This window comes from Telopea speciosissima, chromosome 1, assembly GCF_018873765.1.
Source record: "Telopea speciosissima isolate NSW1024214 ecotype Mountain lineage chromosome 1, Tspe_v1, whole genome shotgun sequence".
Taxonomy (NCBI): Eukaryota; Viridiplantae; Streptophyta; class Magnoliopsida; order Proteales; family Proteaceae; genus Telopea; species Telopea speciosissima.
In genome coordinates, this window is record NC_057916.1 from 61,353,329 (window position 1) to 61,372,016 (window position 18,688).

The 18,688-nt window shown below is 42.5% G+C and overlaps 1 protein-coding gene across 1 annotated transcript in view; it reads left to right on the plus strand.

The window, feature by feature from the left end:
* Positions 1-18,688, plus strand: part of LOC122665784 (26S proteasome non-ATPase regulatory subunit 2 homolog A) — a 58,341-nt gene that overhangs the window by 20,468 nt on the left and 19,185 nt on the right. The window contains exons 6-12 of the mRNA XM_043861924.1: positions 5,893-5,935; positions 7,040-7,105; positions 7,314-7,352; positions 7,437-7,519; positions 7,831-7,945; positions 8,173-8,247; positions 8,674-8,832. Of these exons, the coding sequence (XP_043717859.1) occupies positions 5,893-5,935; positions 7,040-7,105; positions 7,314-7,352; positions 7,437-7,519; positions 7,831-7,945; positions 8,173-8,247; positions 8,674-8,832 (580 nt within the window). The remainder of the gene's footprint in view (positions 1-5,892; positions 5,936-7,039; positions 7,106-7,313; positions 7,353-7,436; positions 7,520-7,830; positions 7,946-8,172; positions 8,248-8,673; positions 8,833-18,688) is intronic.

Consider the following 18,688-nt stretch of genomic DNA (forward strand, 5'->3'; position numbering starts at 1 on the left):
CATAAGGAGAACTTGATCTCCCTTGCTGCCCCTTCCAACCACTGAAACCCTAATTCCCCCCATCTTAAATCAATTCCCTAAAACTCCAACAGCCCAAACCAACCGTAAGAATAGTCTACAAATCTGACCGATTATCCCTCATACCCTTCTAAGAAATCCATTGAAGTTTGGTTAACTTCTGCCCCGCCAAACCCTCGAAATCCATCTTTTCCTCTTTCCCAAAACTTGAAACCCTAAACCTAAGTTGCTGGCCGTTCAAGTTTACATACTTTCATCCATCAAAACATCTCAGGACCTTCACTGATAGACTCCCCTACCTCAACTTGATATAACCCAACCCATACATCAAATCCTAACCCTAATTTCACCAAATTCCTTATTTTGACCTAGCCAAATCACCTGTTCATAATGGATCCGGGTTGATTGGTTCCTAGTTGGTCTTCTACCAATCTAGGACTACATTAGTCATCTTCAACCTTCCGATTGAAACAAAGCCAGCGGTAAGTGTTGGAATATGAACACCAGAATACCGTGGGGGTATTTTGGTCCTTTTAGGGGTTTATTTGTTATGTTATTAGGTATAGCCTGCTTCTCTTATAGAGTCAGCTAGTGTAGGGGTATTTCTGTCCCCTTTGTAATTTTCCCTTTATTATAAATAAAGGGCTTGTCTGATCGATCAGATCACTCAAGCATTAGAAGCTGTTCTTCTTCCATCTTCTCTTCTCTCTTTTCTCCTCTCTAAAGTTACTGGTTACAGACTTACAGGTCCTAGGTTTTCTACATGGTATCAGAGCTGTTTTCACCAGTGATTGATTCTTTTCTTGGTTTGCAGTTTTGAGAGTCGTTTCAAGGTTCTCCGATTTATGGAGAAACCCTAGTTCATGGAAAGAAAAGAAGAACTAGGGTTTCCTACTCATTTAATCTTTATTGATTTTTTTAATCTTCCATAGTTGTTGCTTCCTGGAATCGCAAGGTTGAAGAGGACCCTTGGCTGTATCGATTTTCTGCTGTTGCCCTTAGGTTCGAAGGTTTTCTAGTAGTGGTGTCTATTCTACTGCTGAGATTTTGTAATTGATTTCTGGTTCATGCTGGAGATTGGAGTCGACTGCTGCAGAATCGATTTCTGAAGTTATGTCCATCGATAACTTCTGTTGAGAGAAAATTAGCTGCAACCAGAATCAAGTGTGGTCCTACGGCCTGGAGAAATTTTAGAGCCTTGATACTGGTTTGATGCTTGCGGTTTGGACTCATTGAGACTTCGATTCAATAGAGCTGGAAAATAGGAACCAATTTACAAATTTTCTGCAATTTTGGAGCCTATTTAGTTGGTGGGTTCGAAGACGAAGGTTTCTTGGTTCGACGAGGTCCTCTCCTCCTGAGAAGCAAGTGAACTGAGAAGAATGTGTTCTTCGATTTTTGGTTTCGATTCTCCTTGTTGATTTGCTACTAGGGTTTGCTGAATCGATTACCCTGTTAGTGGTTCGTGAAGATGTTCCGCCTTGATTCGAAGGTTTAGTCAATGGAGTTGCAGAGTTATCGTGAGATTAGGTTTCTATGATGTGCTGCATAGTTTTTTTGGCTGGTTTTTTGGCTGGAGGTTGGAGATGGTGCTACTAGTTCTAGGAGATCATGAGCCATGATGAGTTGCCGCTGCCGCTGGTACCTCTTCTTCCCTGGTTACCACTGCCGAGCTTTCCCTGGTTTCTCTGTCGTAAGGTTGAAGACAACCTTTGTAAGTTGTTTCCTAAATCCTTATTTTGTGATTTCCAATAATACTCTTCTCTTTTATCCATTTTTTACATTCCTTTCCTAGTTTACCCTTTCTACTAGGAAATTAATTTTTTTTCCATATCTGTTTTTGTACAATACATACTAAATCCCACTTGTGTCCATTCCCCTATTTGACTACCTAGTTGACCCTTGAAAATTCTGGTATATTACCAGTTTGCCCCTTGGCTTGGATTGTATTTAAAAATGGATTTCAACCAAATTACAGCCATGCCATCCTTTTTCCAACTCCGTCTCCTTTCAATATTTCTAATTCCCTTTAAATCCCAAACCTTTGGTATTTACCCATAACACCTTTAGAAATTTTTGGTAAATTATAATTTGCTATTCCTTCCTTTTTTAATTACCCATAGCTCCTTTGGAAAATTCTGGAAAATAAAAATTTTTCCATTATCCATTACATCATCTCCATCATTTGTCCACGTATACTACTACATGTGAAGGGGAGACTGTGTACAATTCCATTGCAGAACTTGCAGACATTGCATAAAATGCAGAAACATGCAGACATTGCAGAACTTGTAGGAACATTTGTGCAAAACATTGAAGATCAGCTTTTCCACCATTGCCATTGGGTATCTTTAGTTATTGGGTTGAATTTGTCGTAAGGGGGAGATTGAAGTATTGAATAGTATTGAAGATATTTGGTTGTTGCCTACTTGCCTATTTGAGGATTTACAGGTGGGTTGATTCAGTTTTTTTCCGCTGATTGTTGCCTTAGTTGTATATCTTCAAGATTTTATGTCACTATGACAACTATTGAAGATCGTTGAAAGCTTAGCTGATCAAGTCTGTCCTGGTTTTGAAGATCAATTATTTCAGGTTCTTGAAGATTTATTATGTCCAAGAATATTTGGGAGCTTCATCCATCCGCCAGTGTGTCAAGCTGGACTCTGTTGCAACTCTGTTTCTTCCTATTTTGTTCAAGTTGGGCATTAGTGCTTTATATGCGCCAACTAGAGGGGGAGTGTTAGAATGTTGGAGTGTTTGTATTTATTTTTTACTTATTAGTTCAAGCTGGAGCTTCCTTTTGATATATGTATACTCCAGCTTGAGGGGGGGTGTTGGAATATGTACAATAGAATACCGTGAGGGTATTCTGGTCCTTTTAGGGGTTTATTTGTCATGTTATTAGGTATAGCCTGCTTCTCTTATAGAGGCGGCTAGTGTAGGGCTATTTCTCTCCCCTATGTAATTTTCCCTTTATTATAAATAGAGGGCTTGCCTGATCGATCAGATCACTCAAGCATTACAATCTATTCTTCTTCATCTTCTCTTCTCTCTTTTCTCCTCTCTAAAGTTACTGGTTAGAAGTCGTAGGTTTTTATTATAAATAGAGGGCTTGCCTGATCGATCAGATCACTCAAGCATTACAATCCATTCTTCTTCCATCTTCTCTTCTCTCTTTGCTCCTCTCTAAAGTTAATGGTTACAGGTCCTAGGTTTTCTACAGTAACTTTCATGGCTTGCGGTTGAGAGAAATCACTCTATTCAACTCCTTTCAAGCTGAGATTTCAGGATGAAGTTCCTATCGCACTATTCTGTGAACAAGCAACAATAAATCTAACCAGCAATCTGAGAACTAAAAATAAATCTCTATAATAGCATTGGTGGAAGACTATAACTCTGAAATAGTTTCAGATTTGGTTCTCAATACGGACAGACTATTAGGGGACCAAACTGGGGGCGTGAGGTCACCTAAAGGTAGGGGAGCAAGCCCCCCAATCTCAGTCCAAATTGTTAAAGTTTAACTGAGTTTTAAGATTTTCTCCTCAACCCAATGGTACCATCAACGACTGGAAAGAATAAATGTTGAAGGAAGAAGAATAGGGATAGAATTTGGGGGCTTACTTCCCTACCTTTAGCCGACCCCATTTAGTTGGGATAAGGCTGAGTTGTTGTTGAAGAAGAATAGGAATAGAAGGAACTTACCCACGATAGGAATTGACAGAGTCGAGGGAAGAGGTAGAGAGGAGATTGAGAAGCAGCTAACCAACAAGCTTGCACTGCAGCACACAGACACAAACTCAACAACTATGCATCATTACATTCTCTTCTCTGATCAATGTGTACAATCATATATTATGATAATAATAAAACAGACTCCTAATCATATTCTAGAACATAATTAGAACTCTACTTAAACTGAGAAACTACTAAAACTAGCTCTCCTATGCCTTTAGCTCCCATAATATGAATTAAAAGAAAGTAAAATTCATATTATATAAGGGAAAATGTTCTCTGTTGGGTGGGCGCAGGCCACGCCCAGACACAATGGGGGGCAAAATGACCGGCCCGCCTCCCATGAAAGGCGGAATCCCACCCCCTGAGATGCCAGTGCGCGCATTCTCATTGGCTGCCTCATGCGCGTGGCCCGTGTTCTCCCACAGAGAACACTCCACCATTACATGAATAGCCCCAAATTAATGCATAAATATAATATTGGACTGAAACCAGATTCAGACCAGGTTCGTCTTGGTCTGGCTTCCAAATGGATTCATGGCTGTCCAAGAAAGCACTATTGCATCATTACCAGCTTAAGTTATACGATATGCAGATCTTGAAGGATTACATGCTCATGCTATAGTAGAGGGGGATTTGGCTAAACTGTAGGATGTATTAGTAAGAAAAGATGAGCCATGGCATTGTGTTCACAGTGTCAGACCCATCTATCATCTCATCTCCTAGATGAACTATTTGTTCCAATGGATTCAAGATGCACATGAGGTGGCTGAATTTTTGGCAAAACAGTGGTGTTCGTCTTAGGATGTGTTTTGGATTACTCTTCCCTTGTTAGTTAAGTTTTTAGTTTCCAGGGCAATGCCGTTACTTTTGCTATTATGTGATAGCTCTTTGGGCTTATTCATAGTTATCAAGGAGGCTAGGTGACCCAAGGCGGTCCTGGGGGGTGGGGTGAACCAAGGCGATACCAACAAAAGGCGCCTAGGCGATGCCTTGACAACTGTGGACTTGTTACCTTCGTGAAGGGTTTTACCTCTACATACTGTCTTCTATTTATTTATTTATTTTTGGCTCCTTCTTGATCAATTGAAGGTCTCGAGTTCGAGTCTCCTGGCTGGTACCTTACCCCCTCCCTATTCCCCCCCCCCCCCCCTTTTAAAAAAAAGTATAAAGAAGACCTGTTGGTTTGGCTGAGTCTCGTTGTGTTGTCTGACTTTGTTCAGATCTTAATCAGGTATGATTCAGATTTCAAATTCAATTTCAAAAAGAAAATCTAAGTCACGCCAATGAGCTCTCTTTGCACACCCAGAGAGTAGATACTAATTTCTACTGAAATTGTCTGACTGATAGTTGTTTGGTCTTTTTTGCCAGATAATTGTACCTGATCCTTAATCCTCATACGAGGTTTAGGTAGTTGCCTTTATGGGCCTTGCTCATGTAAAACCAATATGTTGATTGAATGGTGCCAAAATGAATCAATTCTGTTGAATATCCAAACACGGTCCCCCCATATTCCATGTTGTCTTATGTACGGATAACTTTTATGTCCTGTAGATAGCTTCACCGATCGAATGAGCGCTTATGGTATAATTACTTCCTCTTTGTTAACTATATATATATGGGGGGGGTGGTTTGTCTGGCTGGCTTAGTTTCCCTAGATGCAAGTCAGAATGAGGATGTATATGGGCACCAATTGGGTAAGCTTGGTGCCCAGCCTCTGACTTAGCTTGGTTGCTGAATTAATTTTGTTTAGATTCAGCCAAGCTTCTTACATTAGCAATCCCATGTAATTATCCTTAAACCTATCAGGCGACTGAACAATGTTTGAACCAACTCAGCTTGGATAAACTCTGGTGAGGTTGGTTTTGGCTTGTACGCATTTGGTTGCTTTCAATGATTCTATGGTTAGAATGCACATAAACTGATTTTACATTAGAAAGACTCAGCTGCTGGCACGCATTGCATTCCATGAATTTATTGTTTACCCTTCTTTCCCCCCCCTCTATCCTCCCTCGCTTTTGCTTCCTCCTCCTCTATTGATTGCATTGGTTGATTTGTTCTTTGTTTTTACCATCTCCACATAGTGGTGTAATAGAATATTAATTATCATATTCTCACTGTTGATTATTTATTGGTGGCCAGGAATCTTGCTGGAGAAATTGCACAAGAGTTTGCAAAGAGACAGGTTGTATGATTGATGTTTTAAAGTATCAAAACATGTTTTCTTTTATTGTAAAGTTCAAAAAGAGGCTTGAAAAAACACAAGGAAAAACTGAAAGGCTTTTATTTTTTTTTTGGGTGCAAGGCAAAACTATAAGCATGACATAAAAAAAAAGGGCGTACCCAGTGCACGAGGCTCCAGCCATTGCGGGGTTTGGGGAGGGTCATAATGTATGCAGCCTTACCCCTGCTTTTGCAGAGAGGCTGTTTCTAGACTCGAACCCGTGACAACTTGGTCACAATGGAGCAACCTCTACCGTTGCACCTAGGCCTGCCCTCTATAAGCATGACATAAGTACTAAAATAAATATTTATATTTTTACTTTTTGGCCCTCGCTGCCAATGTGTATTTCGGTTGTATTTTTTTTATTTAACCCAAATATTATCGGGGACCCGGGCCAGCCCCTATGATTTTATTAAAAGATCAATCAAAGAATATGAAAGAATACAAGGGGGGACATACTCGCCTTTCCCCAATCCAACAAATATTGAACCCTGTACACTCAAGAAAAGCTCACAGCCCTCACAAGCAACCCCAAGCAAAAAACCTATTTCCTTAACACGGGAAAACCTAGAGCATCCTCTCTGATAATCCACCGAAGCTCCAGAGGGAGATTCATTTCCCCATTAAAATAATTATCAGATGCCGAATCACAAGCTAAATTGGCCAGCCAGTCTGCTGCCCCGTTCCCCTCTCTATAGGTGAAGGAGATCAACGGCCTAGTAGACTTGATGAGCTCCATAATCTCCTGGAACCAATACCAACCCTTCCAAAGACTATACTTTCTTTTTTGACACACACCTAATAGTCACCTCTGAGTCAGAGTTAACATGAGTTCCCACAAACCCAAATTCGCACAAAGTCTCAAGCCATCCATCCCTCAACGCTCTCAATTCTGCAATGCAATTTGTGCAAGCACCATAGTGATTAGCGAAAGCAGCAATGATGTGTATTTCGGTTGTATCTGATTAATGTTTGGGTACATTTTTGACTTCTGGAAATTAATTTGTATCTTAGTAGGATCTTTTATCTGATCTTGTTTGTTTTCTTCATCCTGCACCACTGCAGATGGAAGAGGCGCTGGTAGATGATCTGATGGAACTTGTGACTCAAATTGTTGTTTTTCATTTGAAGGTACAGTTCATAAGAGTGTTTCTGAGCAATTCACATGGGAAAACCTTACTTGATTTTTTATGGTTTGTATTTCACTGAATTGTATTGTCACCTGATTTATTGGAAAATTTGTTATTAAATGACTAATTGTTTTGTTCTATGAGGCACTGTTTTATGAATTGGAATGCCTTAAACGCAATCTTGTTTTCCCTTTTTGTCTGTGTTGCAGCATAATGCTGAACCTGAAGCTGTCGATCTGCTGATGGAGGTATTCCTGGGATCTTTTTGCTTGTATTCTCATTTTATTGGCTGGTTGGAAATGGTCATGGTAACTTTTCTAATTTGTCTCCAGGTTGAAGACCTTGATACTTTAGTTGAACATGTTGATGCTACCAACTACAAAAGGACATGCTTGTACCTTACAAGTTCTGCTAGGTAAGTGCCAAAACTTTTGATGAAATTGAAAATTCTAGCATCAAAAGCATTTCCTCCCCATAATTCCATTGTTCTTTTCTTCCACGTGGATTATGGAATCTGGCAAGTAGATGTATTTAGTGTTTACTTGAAAGAAAAAAATATACAATAATAATAATAATGCGTCCCAGATCAAGTCCTTTTGTTTCAATGATCTGGGAACAGGATATATGAAGCATCAATCACCTCCGTTCTCCAATGTTCTTTTCCTTGTTCTTTCCTTCTGATTGCCAGTTATGAATCTGATGGTTCTGCACTGCAATATGTTGTAGCTATCTTCCTGGACCAGATGATATGTTAGTGCTCGATATAGCATATATGATTTATTTCAAGTTTGAAGAGTACCCAAGTGCACTTCGAATTGCACTCTACCTCGATAACATGCAGGTTTGCACTTGTTTTGAAAATCAATTTTACTTTTTTTTTCTCCTGATTTATTTATAATAGATACATAATTATCTTGCAATTTTATAACAGTGATTATTTTTTTATTGGGAATTTCTTTCCCTAACTTCTTATGTCCTCTTATGCTTATAGTGGACTTTGTACTCACTCATCCCAAGAAAGACCATTCTCAGGCAATGCAGTTCTTATATGTTGTGTTTTTTTGGCAGTATGTAAAGCAAGTGTTTACATCTTGTGATGATCCACTCCACCGGAAACAATTCTGTTACATTATTGCTCGACATGTAAGTCCTGAATTTCTTTGTCAGTTCGTCTTTCCTATCACTGCTTTTTATTATTTAGTATGATATCCCAATTGCGGAGTTTTGTGTAGTTCATGTTTTCCCTGGGCTGGAGCAGACCTTGCTTGTTTCATCTTCTTTCTCTTCTATCATTTTTTCATCTTACAGTAGCTTTATAGGCTTGTGCTTTGGATTTTCAGTCTTTTGGTATGGGTTTTTGCACTAATTCATTTGTATTGGGATCTCCATTGGAGGAGAATAAGAGCAATGTGGGTATGTGGATAAGAAGAAACTAGGCCAATAGAGTATTTGTGAAATAGTGGATTTTTTTCCTTTCCGATTTATCATCTTACGAATATAAGTTAAACTTCCATATGTTTTATAAATGAGTTGTGGATACTTGTTTAAAGACAGCAATTCACAATGCAGGGTGTTACATTCGAAATTGATGAGGAGATAACTGCAGATGAAGATGAGAGGGAGGTATTGCAGGAAATTATCTATAACACCAAGCTAACTGAAGGTTATCTTACTCTTGCCCGTGATATAGAGGTGATGGAGCCAAAATCTCCAGAAGATATCTATAAGGTATTGATAATATGTATTATAGAAACTACTTTCTGCTTTATTTCGCCTTCCATCTTAAATGTTGCATGCATTTCCTCATTTCACTAGTCAAATGTCAGTTATTTGCATTCTATCCTTGTGGGGCTCTCTGCTTTAAATTTCATTAAGTTGATGTCTTGAAGCTATTCTGCTGCTAGCAATCTCTGAGGTTTCTCTTTCCCACTGCCCCAACTTAGTGCTTCTTGCTTAAATAATCAACAGGGATCTCATTGTTAGCTGGTTGGCTGCAGTAGGCACTCAATTGCCAGTTTTTCTTAATCCTGCCATCGTTTTGGTTTTTCATTGTCTCTTCGCCCTCTATGTGCTCAATGTATTGCTTTATATCTTCATGTATTCTAATTTATTATCAAAAAAATTATTAAAATTTATTGCCTCATAAAAAAAAGAAGAAAAATTTGCGAGAACCACTTCCTTTATCTGATAGTTTTCAGGTTTGGCACACCACCCTGATCCTTAAATATCCTGACGTCAGGCAAAGGTCCCAAAGACAATGGACCCAATTGCCAGTTTTTCTTAACCCTGCCACAGTTTTGGCCTTTCATTGTCCCCTCACCATCTATGTGCTCAATGAGTCGATGTATCACTTTATTTTTTAATCTATTGGAATTTATTGACTGATCAAAAAATAATATTAAAATTTATATATAAAATTTTGCAAGAACCACTTCCTTTATCTGATAGTTTTGGTTTGGCCCACCACCCTGATCATTAAATCTCCTAAGCCAGGCATACGTCCCAAGGACAAAGGACTAGCATAAACCTTCAGCCCTAGCTCAAACCTGCCAATGCATCCTGAATGACCAGCAAAAATGTTTAACAATTATTGACCAGCTAAAATGTTTAACAATTAATGACCAGCTAAAATATTTAACAATTAATAAGTCTTATTAAACGTAAATTAAGCTAGATCATAATTTGTTTTGACTTTTCTATTTTTTTATATGGGCTGGTCAAACCCGCCTGTTTATAAGTAGAGCTCAAGAATTGCCTAGTTGACTAGAATGTACCCACACTTTGAAGAGAATAAAGTTTATTGATCAAAATTTGTTTAAATCTGAAAGTGCCTACGCTTTTAGGTTTGAAGTTTTGGTTTCGGTTTCGCCAAACTGCGAAATTTTGATTGAAACTTGTAAGTTTCGGCTTCAGGTTTTGACTACTGTTTGCCAAATTAGGTCCCAAAACTTATTGGGAACCCTATTTTAAGCCCTTTAAACAGTGGAACCCTTAGATTGTAAAAACACATACCCAAAATGGTAGTTTGGCTTCGGTTGCTAGGTTGGTAGTTCACGCTGTGTCCGCTGTATCCTTTCTCTAATATAACCTATTTTATACAAAATTTAGTGTTAAAACACTCATATGGCTTCGGTCTCTAGGTTGGTAGTGCACGCTGTGTCTGCTCTATCCTTTCTCTAATATAACCTATTATATACAAAATTTGGTATTAAAACACTCATAATTCAGTTAAAACAACTAAAATATGCATTAGGAATGATAAACATAAAATCAGAAGCCATTTCATAATTATCAAATATTATACATGGTTCATTGCAAAGGTACGAGAGTGATTTGGCAAAAAATCACAAAATCTGAGGTTTTCTAGGAAGTTTTCTTCTTTGGAGTCGAAAATATCGAAACGATACCAAAATCCAAAACAAAGTTGAAATTTTGGCGAAACTATGAAATTTCAACTGAAACTTGGTACGACCCAGGTATCACACTTGGTTTCATTTCAACCTTTGTCGAAACCGAAAAATTTCATGAAATTTCAGTCATTTTTACCGAAATTTTGAACATTTCTTTACTGTAGTCTCTTTCTCCGATGATATCAACTGTTGGAATATGTAATCCAGAATACCGTGGGGGTATTCTAGTCCTTTTGAGGGTAGTTTAATTCTTATGTTATTAGGTATTAACTGCTGCTCTTATAGAGTCGGTTAGTTAGAGGTATTACTGTCTATTCCAGTCCCTTTGTACTGTTCCTCTCTATTATAAATAGAGGGGCTTGCCTATCAATGAAACTAAGCTATTCCATTCTCTCTTTCTCTCTTTCTAACCCACGATTCTACCAACATGGTATTAGAGCAGGTCTGATCTAGGTTAGAGAACAAGGAAAAACCCTCCTTTCTCTCTTTCTCGGCTTCTCCTTCTGTTTTTTTTCTTCTTCTCATCCTTGTAATGGGGCAGCACTAATGAGGTAATCAAAGCATCCAATGATTTAGTTGGTGCCCTCCTCCCATACTACCTTTTTTTATTAAAAAATTCTGTGTGAAATCTGCTGGAACCATACCTGCGATGTTAGAGCTTTCTAGAATTTTTTGGACATCTGATTTCTATCACTAATGAGGGCTGATCCTCTATTGTTGGAGACTCCTATGCACCATTTTCCAGCACCTTTCTACCCTATTCCATTGTCCTTCCTTTTTTCTTTTTTCCCCATCTTTAATTAACCTTTCCAGCCTTGATACCCTAATCGATCTCAACTTGTCAGGGTTTTTCACGATTTTAGGGTCTCTTTTTCAGATGCGGCTGATTGTTTAGGGGTGATTCCCTACTACTATATGCCCTACTCGACTTGAATTTGGATCATTTCTGATGGTTGGATTAGTTTCTACAGCAAAGCCTCCTTAACCTTCTAATTTGGTTACCTCCTAAAACCCTGACAATACCATGACTCCAATCGAATTTAGGGTTACATGTTTCAGTTTTTGCTGATTTTTGGAGGGCTGATTATTTCCATTACAAGGACCAATCGACCTCAATATTGCACCTATCCAAGCTTTTTTGAAGATCCCTACCCGAATGATCTCTTTTGTTCAGGGTTTTCCAAAACCCTGATAAAAATTGATTTGGGATAGGGATGTTTGCTGCTGTTGGTAGTGCTTTAGAGGTGGTTTTAACATTACAAGAGAACTCTACTTCAACAGTTCATGGCTTGAAGGTCTTTTTTGCTGCTGTAGTGCTGTAATACTGCCCTACTTTTCTGCAATTTTTGGAGTCTCTCCCTCTTGAAGAACAAGTCTCATATTAATTGGAGATTGGTTGTTCGCATTGGAGGTCCCATTCAAGCAGTACTAATCAGCATCTATTGCAAGTCTACATCAGCAATTACAGCCCCCTTTCCCTATATTGATCTCAATTTCAGGGTTTTCCAAAACCCTGACTACAATCGATTCTAGGGATTGGGCTGTCCTATGAAGCTAATTTTTTGAAGAGAGTCTTATACATATTAGAGGAGTATTCCACCCAAGTTTCAACATCATTCATGGAGTTTTTTGAAAAATTCAGGTTTCGCTCTTTTGGCTCGATTTCTTCAACTATTTCTTTTACTGGTTCCTATGTGGCTGGCTGCTTCAACTATTATTGGATCTGTTAGAGTTATTTATCTTATACTTGCTGGTTCTATTGAGCTTTACTACATACCTTGCTGGTTCTATTGAGTGACTTCTGTAACTATGACTGGTTGACATGTTAGTGCTGCCTTTATGAGGACTAGTGCTGCCCTGTCTTTGAGACCGAGTATCCTACTATTGGAGATCGAATTTCTTTCATTGTTGAAGACTCGAATCTACCCTGGAGATCAGTTTATTTGGGATCACAATAGTGTGTTCCATAGTTATTGGTTGCAACTATGAACCTATTCAGTTGTGTGAAGTTTTCTCTACTGAATCAAATCCAGCTTACTTTGGGAGCTTGATCCTAGCATTGTTCACTAAATCAGATCGGATCCAAGTTTTTTGTTGAAGCTTGTTACATCAATTCTTCCCGGATATCTTCAGCAGTTCTAATCAGCATATGGGAGTTTATAAATTGGAGTTTTGCACACTTGTTCTTCCTTGTTTGAAGATTGATCAAGCCTTGAAGATTGGAGTCTTTCCTTCAAATCAGATTTGACTATTGGAGTTTGGTGTCTCTCCCCTGCAGGAGTTTCCATCTAAGGAGTTTGTTTGATCGTTTGAAGCTGGTTGACAATTTATATGTTGCAATGTTTTTTTCCATATCCCATTGCTTTTTTTCACTTCACCACCTCCTATACCATACCTTTGGCATATACCCATAACCACTTTGGAATTTATGGTATTCTCTAAATTGCCATTTCTTCCTTTTCCATTACCCTTTGCACCTTTTGGAATATTATATTTTTGCACTATTCCTTGCATCATCTTTGTTATCTGTCCATGTGAGGGGGGGATTATGTACAGTACACCTGCAGCCATTGCAGAAAGCAGAACATGACGGAACATTGGTGCAAAATATAAAAGATCAATCTTCTCCACCATTACTATTGGGTATCCTTCATTATTGGGTTGAGTTTTCCGTAAGGGGGAGATGAATAGTATTGAAGATGTTTGGTTATTGGCTGCCTATTTGAGGATTTACAGTGCCTTTACTGGGCCGATATGAGGGTTTACAGTTGGGTTGTGTTGCGTCAAGAAATCGCTCAGCGGTCCTTCGAGTACCGTAACTTGCAAAAGACCCTGGGTGACAAAGGAGAACCGGTGTGGTTCCGGCCTAGGACTCTCTGATGCCTAAGTTAGATCTCTCTAAGCAAACAGATGAATAGTAGTATTCAAGATGAGTTAAGATGTCCCCTGATGGGGCTGAGTACATTGCCTTTTATGGTAGAGCATGGCGGTGTGGAGAGTCCCAGTTGGTGTAGAGTGTTCGACTTAGGTGATAGAGTCCCTGAGTAGCAGGGCTCGTCCTTGACTGGTTGTCTTCCCGTGAAACGTGGTGTCACGATAGAGTTGGCAATCGTCTTCCTGAGAGACGTAGTGTCATGATAGACTTGGTATCCTTGGTGGATTGACCTATCTACGTGGTAGATCACGTTCCTGGTACATGAGTAGACTACGTGACTTGATAGGCGGTGGCCTAGAGTCCTTGGTGATGCGGTCTGTGTCTTGTTGATGGCGGTGGTGCCTGCCGTGTTCGAGGGAGACTGCGCCCAGGGATGATGTGTTCAGGGAATCCGTGCTCGGGGTCTTCGGTCGGCGCCCGAGGTCTTCATCCATGTTTAGTCTGCACCCGAAGGAGTTGTCGCCCAAGGGAGGTCCACGCCCCAAGGGGGGTTGGCGACCAGGGAGGTCCATGCCCCCAAGGGGGTTGGCGCCCAAGGGTGGCCACGCCCGATGGGGTTCGCGCCCGTGGGTGTTGGTGGTCGGCGCCTGCGGTTGGTCCTTCACTGAGTCTGTCTTGGCCCACTTTTCTGGGCCGCGACACGTAGCGACCTCTGATTGGTTGGTGTGAACTTGGGCTTTCTCCTATGGGTGTTCTTACTGTGGTGCGGTATGCCCACAGGACGCTAGGTAGTTCCTCGACTCACTTCCCTTTGGCTCCTTCCAGTCTTTTCTTTATTCCATCCAGTAGGATTCGGTTTGTTACCTCCACCTGACCATTGGCCTGTGGGTATGCTAACGAAACAGGCCGATAGTTAATGTTGTAGCTTTGGCAGAAGGCTTTGAATTTGGGGTTGTTGAATTGCTTCCCATTGTCGGAGACTATGATCTTTGGCACACCGAACCTGTAGATGATGTCGTCACGGACGAACTTCTCCATTTCATTCTCTGTGATCTTGGCCAATGGTTTGGCCTCTACCCACTTGGTGAAGTAGTCTATGGCGACCACCAAGTACTTACGGTTGCCTGATGCTGCTGTGAAGTCCCCCAAGATGTCTACCCCCCACATGGCTAAGGGAATGGGGTTGAGGATCGATGTCAGTTTGGTGGCGGGTAGATGGGGTACTGAGGCGAACAATTGACATTGCTCGCAAGCCTTGACATACTGTATTGCTTCCTCTTGCATTCTCGGCCAGTAGAGTCCTTGTCGGATGATTTTGTAGGCTAGATTCCGTCCTCCCATGTGGCTTCCATAGATCCCCTTATGTACCTCTGCCAGGGCATATTGGGCTCCCTTGGGTCCTAGGCACCGAAGCAGTGGTGCTGTGGCCCCCCTCTTGTATAGTACTCCGTCCAGGATGGTGTACTTTGCAACTCTCATCCTTATCTTCCTTGCTTCGACCTTGTCTTCTGGTAAGACGTCGTTCTATAAGTAGTTGAGTATAGGGTCCATCCAGCTAGGCCCCTCCTCGATTTCATTGACTTGCTTCTCCTGGTATGTTGGTTCATGCAATATTTTCATGTACACTGCACTGGCCAGGTGTCTGAGTTCATCGTTGGCTAGCCTGGATAGTGCATCGGCAGTGGCATTCTCGATCCTGGGAACCCGAACCATCTCGAACTTCACGAATTCTCCGATCAGCTCTCGAGCACGTGCTAAGTATGACGCCATTCGATTGGCCTTCGCTTCATTTCTCCATTCACCTGATTCACTACCAGTTGGGAGTTACTCCGGATGGATAGGTGTGACTTGAATGGCCTTGGCCACCCGGAGTCCAGCAAGTAGTGCCTCGTACTCTGCTTCATTATTGGATGCTAGGAAGGTGAATCGGAGAGCATACTAGATTCGAAATCCTTCGGGGCTGGTGAGTATGAAACCAGCTCCGCTTCCTGTGGCATTACTCGAACCATCCACGAACATCTCCTATGATCCTCGGTCTTGGTCCTCTGGTTCCTCTGCTTCTATCTCAGTCTCAGGTTGGGTGCATTCGGCGACGAAGTCCGCTAGGGCTTGGCCTTTAATGGCCGTCCTGGGTTGGTACCTGATGTCGTGCTCGCTCAGTTCAACCGCCTAGGCGATCAATCGTCCAGAGATGTCTGGCTTGTGCAGTACCTTCTTCAATGGTAGGTTGGTGAGGACTGTGATGGTATGGGCTTGGAAGTAAGGTCTAAGCTTCCTAGCCGCGATCACTAGTGCGTATGCTACCTTCTCAATCCTTGGGTCTCTGGTCTCTGCATCAATTAAGACACGGCTAACATAATAGATGTGTCATAGCCAAGTAGATCTGCAACTCTTCGTTGGGTTCTGGGCGCCCGAGCAATGGTGGGTTCTCGAGGTATACCTTCAATTCTTCAAACGCTGTTTGGTACTCCTTTATCTATTCAAAGTTTTTTGGACTTCGGAGGTTCTTCAATGTCTTGAAGAATGGCAGGCACTTGTCTCCCGACCGTGACACGAACCTTGAAAGGGCAGTGATCCTTCCATTCAATCTCTGTATTTCTTTGATTGTCCGAGGTGGTGCCATCTCTTGGATGGCCTTGATCTTGGATGGGTTGGCTTCTATTCCCCGTACTGAGACCATGAACCCCAGGAATTTCCCTGACGTTACTCCGAAGGCGCACTTCGCAGGGTTAAGTTTCATCTGGTTCCTTCTCAGCACAGTGAATACTTCTTCCAGGTCGGTCAGGTGGTGATGGGCTTGGACGCTCTTCACGAGCATATCATCCACGTACACCTCCATATTGCGCCCAATTTGTTCCTCGAACATCTTGTTGACCATCCTCTGGTAGGTGGCCCCTGCATTCTTCAATCCGAACAGCATGACGTGATAGCAGTAGTTCTCCTTGCCCTTTCAGAAGGCGGTGTAAGACTCGTCATCCTCATGCATGAGGATCTGATTGTAGCCGGAGTAGGCGTCCATGAAACTCAACATCTCATGTCCGGCGGTGGCGTCGATCAGCTTATCAATCCTGGGTTGTGGGTACTCGTCTTTTGGGTACGCCTTGTTCAAGTCAGTGTCGTCGACGCACATTCTCCACTTCCCATTAGGCTTGGGTACCATGACCACGTTCGCGAGCCAGGTAGGGAACTTCTCTTCTCTGATGAACCCTGCTCGGCTTAACTTCTCGACCTCTACCTTGATGGCTGCCTGTCGGTCGAGGGCGAAATTTCTTCTCTTTTGCTGGACATGCTTCCTTGTTGGGTCTACATGGAATCTGTGCTCTGCTATGGATCTGGGTATGCCTGGCATGTCTGCAGTTGACCATGCGAAGACATCCATGTTAGTCCTGGAGGAGGTGCCCCAACTCTTCTTTTTCTGCTTCATCGCTCAATAATGAGCAACCGCACATGCGACCTTGGAAGGGTCGTCTTTCTTTGAGTGCCAGGGGATGAGGTCCTCCACCGGTCTTCTTCTCTTTTCTGTCAGTTCATATCTCTGGTCACTGACCAGGTTCTCTATGCACAGTGCCATCCCCCATGTGTTGCCGTTGTTCTTCTTCACGAAGGTGGTTTAGCAGTCTCTAGCCTTCTTCTGATCACCTCGAACTTCCCCTACTCCGTTGTCAGTGGGGAACTTCATCTTTAGGTGGAGTGGAGACACCACACCTCTAAGGGCTATCAGGGAAGGTCGCCCTAGGAGGCCATTGAACGACACCACGGACCTGACGACCATGAAGTTTACCATGATGGTCACCTGTCGAGGGTACTCTCCAAAGGTGACGGGTAGCTCTATGGTGCCTCTGATGGAGGCTGTGGCGCCTGAGAATCCATGGAGGTAGGTGGGTTCTGGCTTGAGTTGATCGTCTCCAAATCCGAACTTGCGGTAGGCTTCCAGTGAGAGTACATCCACGGACGCCCCTGTATCTATCAACACCCTGTGTACGGGTCGGTTGGCTATCTCTACCTGTACGACCAGGGCATCCTCATGTGGAAAGCTCACACCTTCCAAATCTGCATCCGAGAAGGAGATCACCGTCTCGGTCTTTGCCATCTTGCTTGGCTTCTCTGCTACTCCCACGAACCTGGCATGGGCTTTGGCCTTCCTGGTTGACTCTTGCCCCGGTCCTCCAAGTATGTTGAGGATGGGGGCTCCCTTGGTGCCGCTGGGTTCCGGCACATCTCTTCTTTCGTTAGTATGGTCTCTCTCTCTATCTCGGTCCACCCTTCTTTCTTCCCCCCTTGGTTCTTCTCTTTCTTGGTTACGTCCTCGATCTCCTTGGCCCGAACGGCCATCACGTCTCCCCTTCACATACTTGTTCAAACTCCTTGCTCTCACAAGGCCGCCTATCTCCCTCTTCAGTTGGTAGCAGTCCTCTGTGTCATGCCCATAGTCCTTGTGGAAGAGACAGTACTTGTTAGGATTGCGCTTCTCGGGTCCTGCTAACATGGGTCGTGGCTATCGAATTAGGTCACGATCCTGGATCTGCATAAGAATTTGGGACCTGGTGGTGTTCAGCGGTGTGAACTCTGGACTGCCTGCTCTCTCACTCCTCTCTGGTTGGCGGTCACTTCTTCCTGATGGGGGATCGCCCTTCTCTTGCCGATGTTCGGTCCTCGACCTCTTACTATCTTACGGTCATCTGGTGCTGACCTCTTGTTGTCCTGTGGCTTGGCTTCAATTGCCTTCTTCCGAGCTTGTACTATCTTGGCCATGTGGGCGAACTCGTTGCATCGCTCCAGGAGCTCCTTCATAGTCCTGGTCTCATGACGCCCCAGGTCCTTGATCAACTCCATATCTCGGATGCCCCCAGCCAAGGCAGCATGCTAGGTCTGATCGTTTAGGTCTCTGACTTCTAAGGACTCGGTGGTGAACCTGCTGACATACTCCCTGAGGGACTCCCCAAGGTTTTGTATCACGTTCAGTAGATTGACCGTGGTCTTCTTTTGCTTGACGCTACTCTGGAAGCGGGTCACGAACTATTCGCATAGCTCTGCAAACGACCCAATCGACCGTGGTCGCAGTCTGGAAAACTATGAGGTCGTTGCACCCTTGAGGGATGTAGGGAATGCTCGACAGGATACCACGTCCGATCCACCATAGAGGGTCATCATCCCGTTGAAATAATTGATATGGTCATTAGGGTCGGTGGTACCACGGTAGAGTTCAAAGGTGGGTAGCCTGAACCTGGATGGGAGTGAGGCTGACATAATCTCTTCCGAGAAGGGGTGTTGTCCAGGGATTGAGTGTGTCTCACCCTTG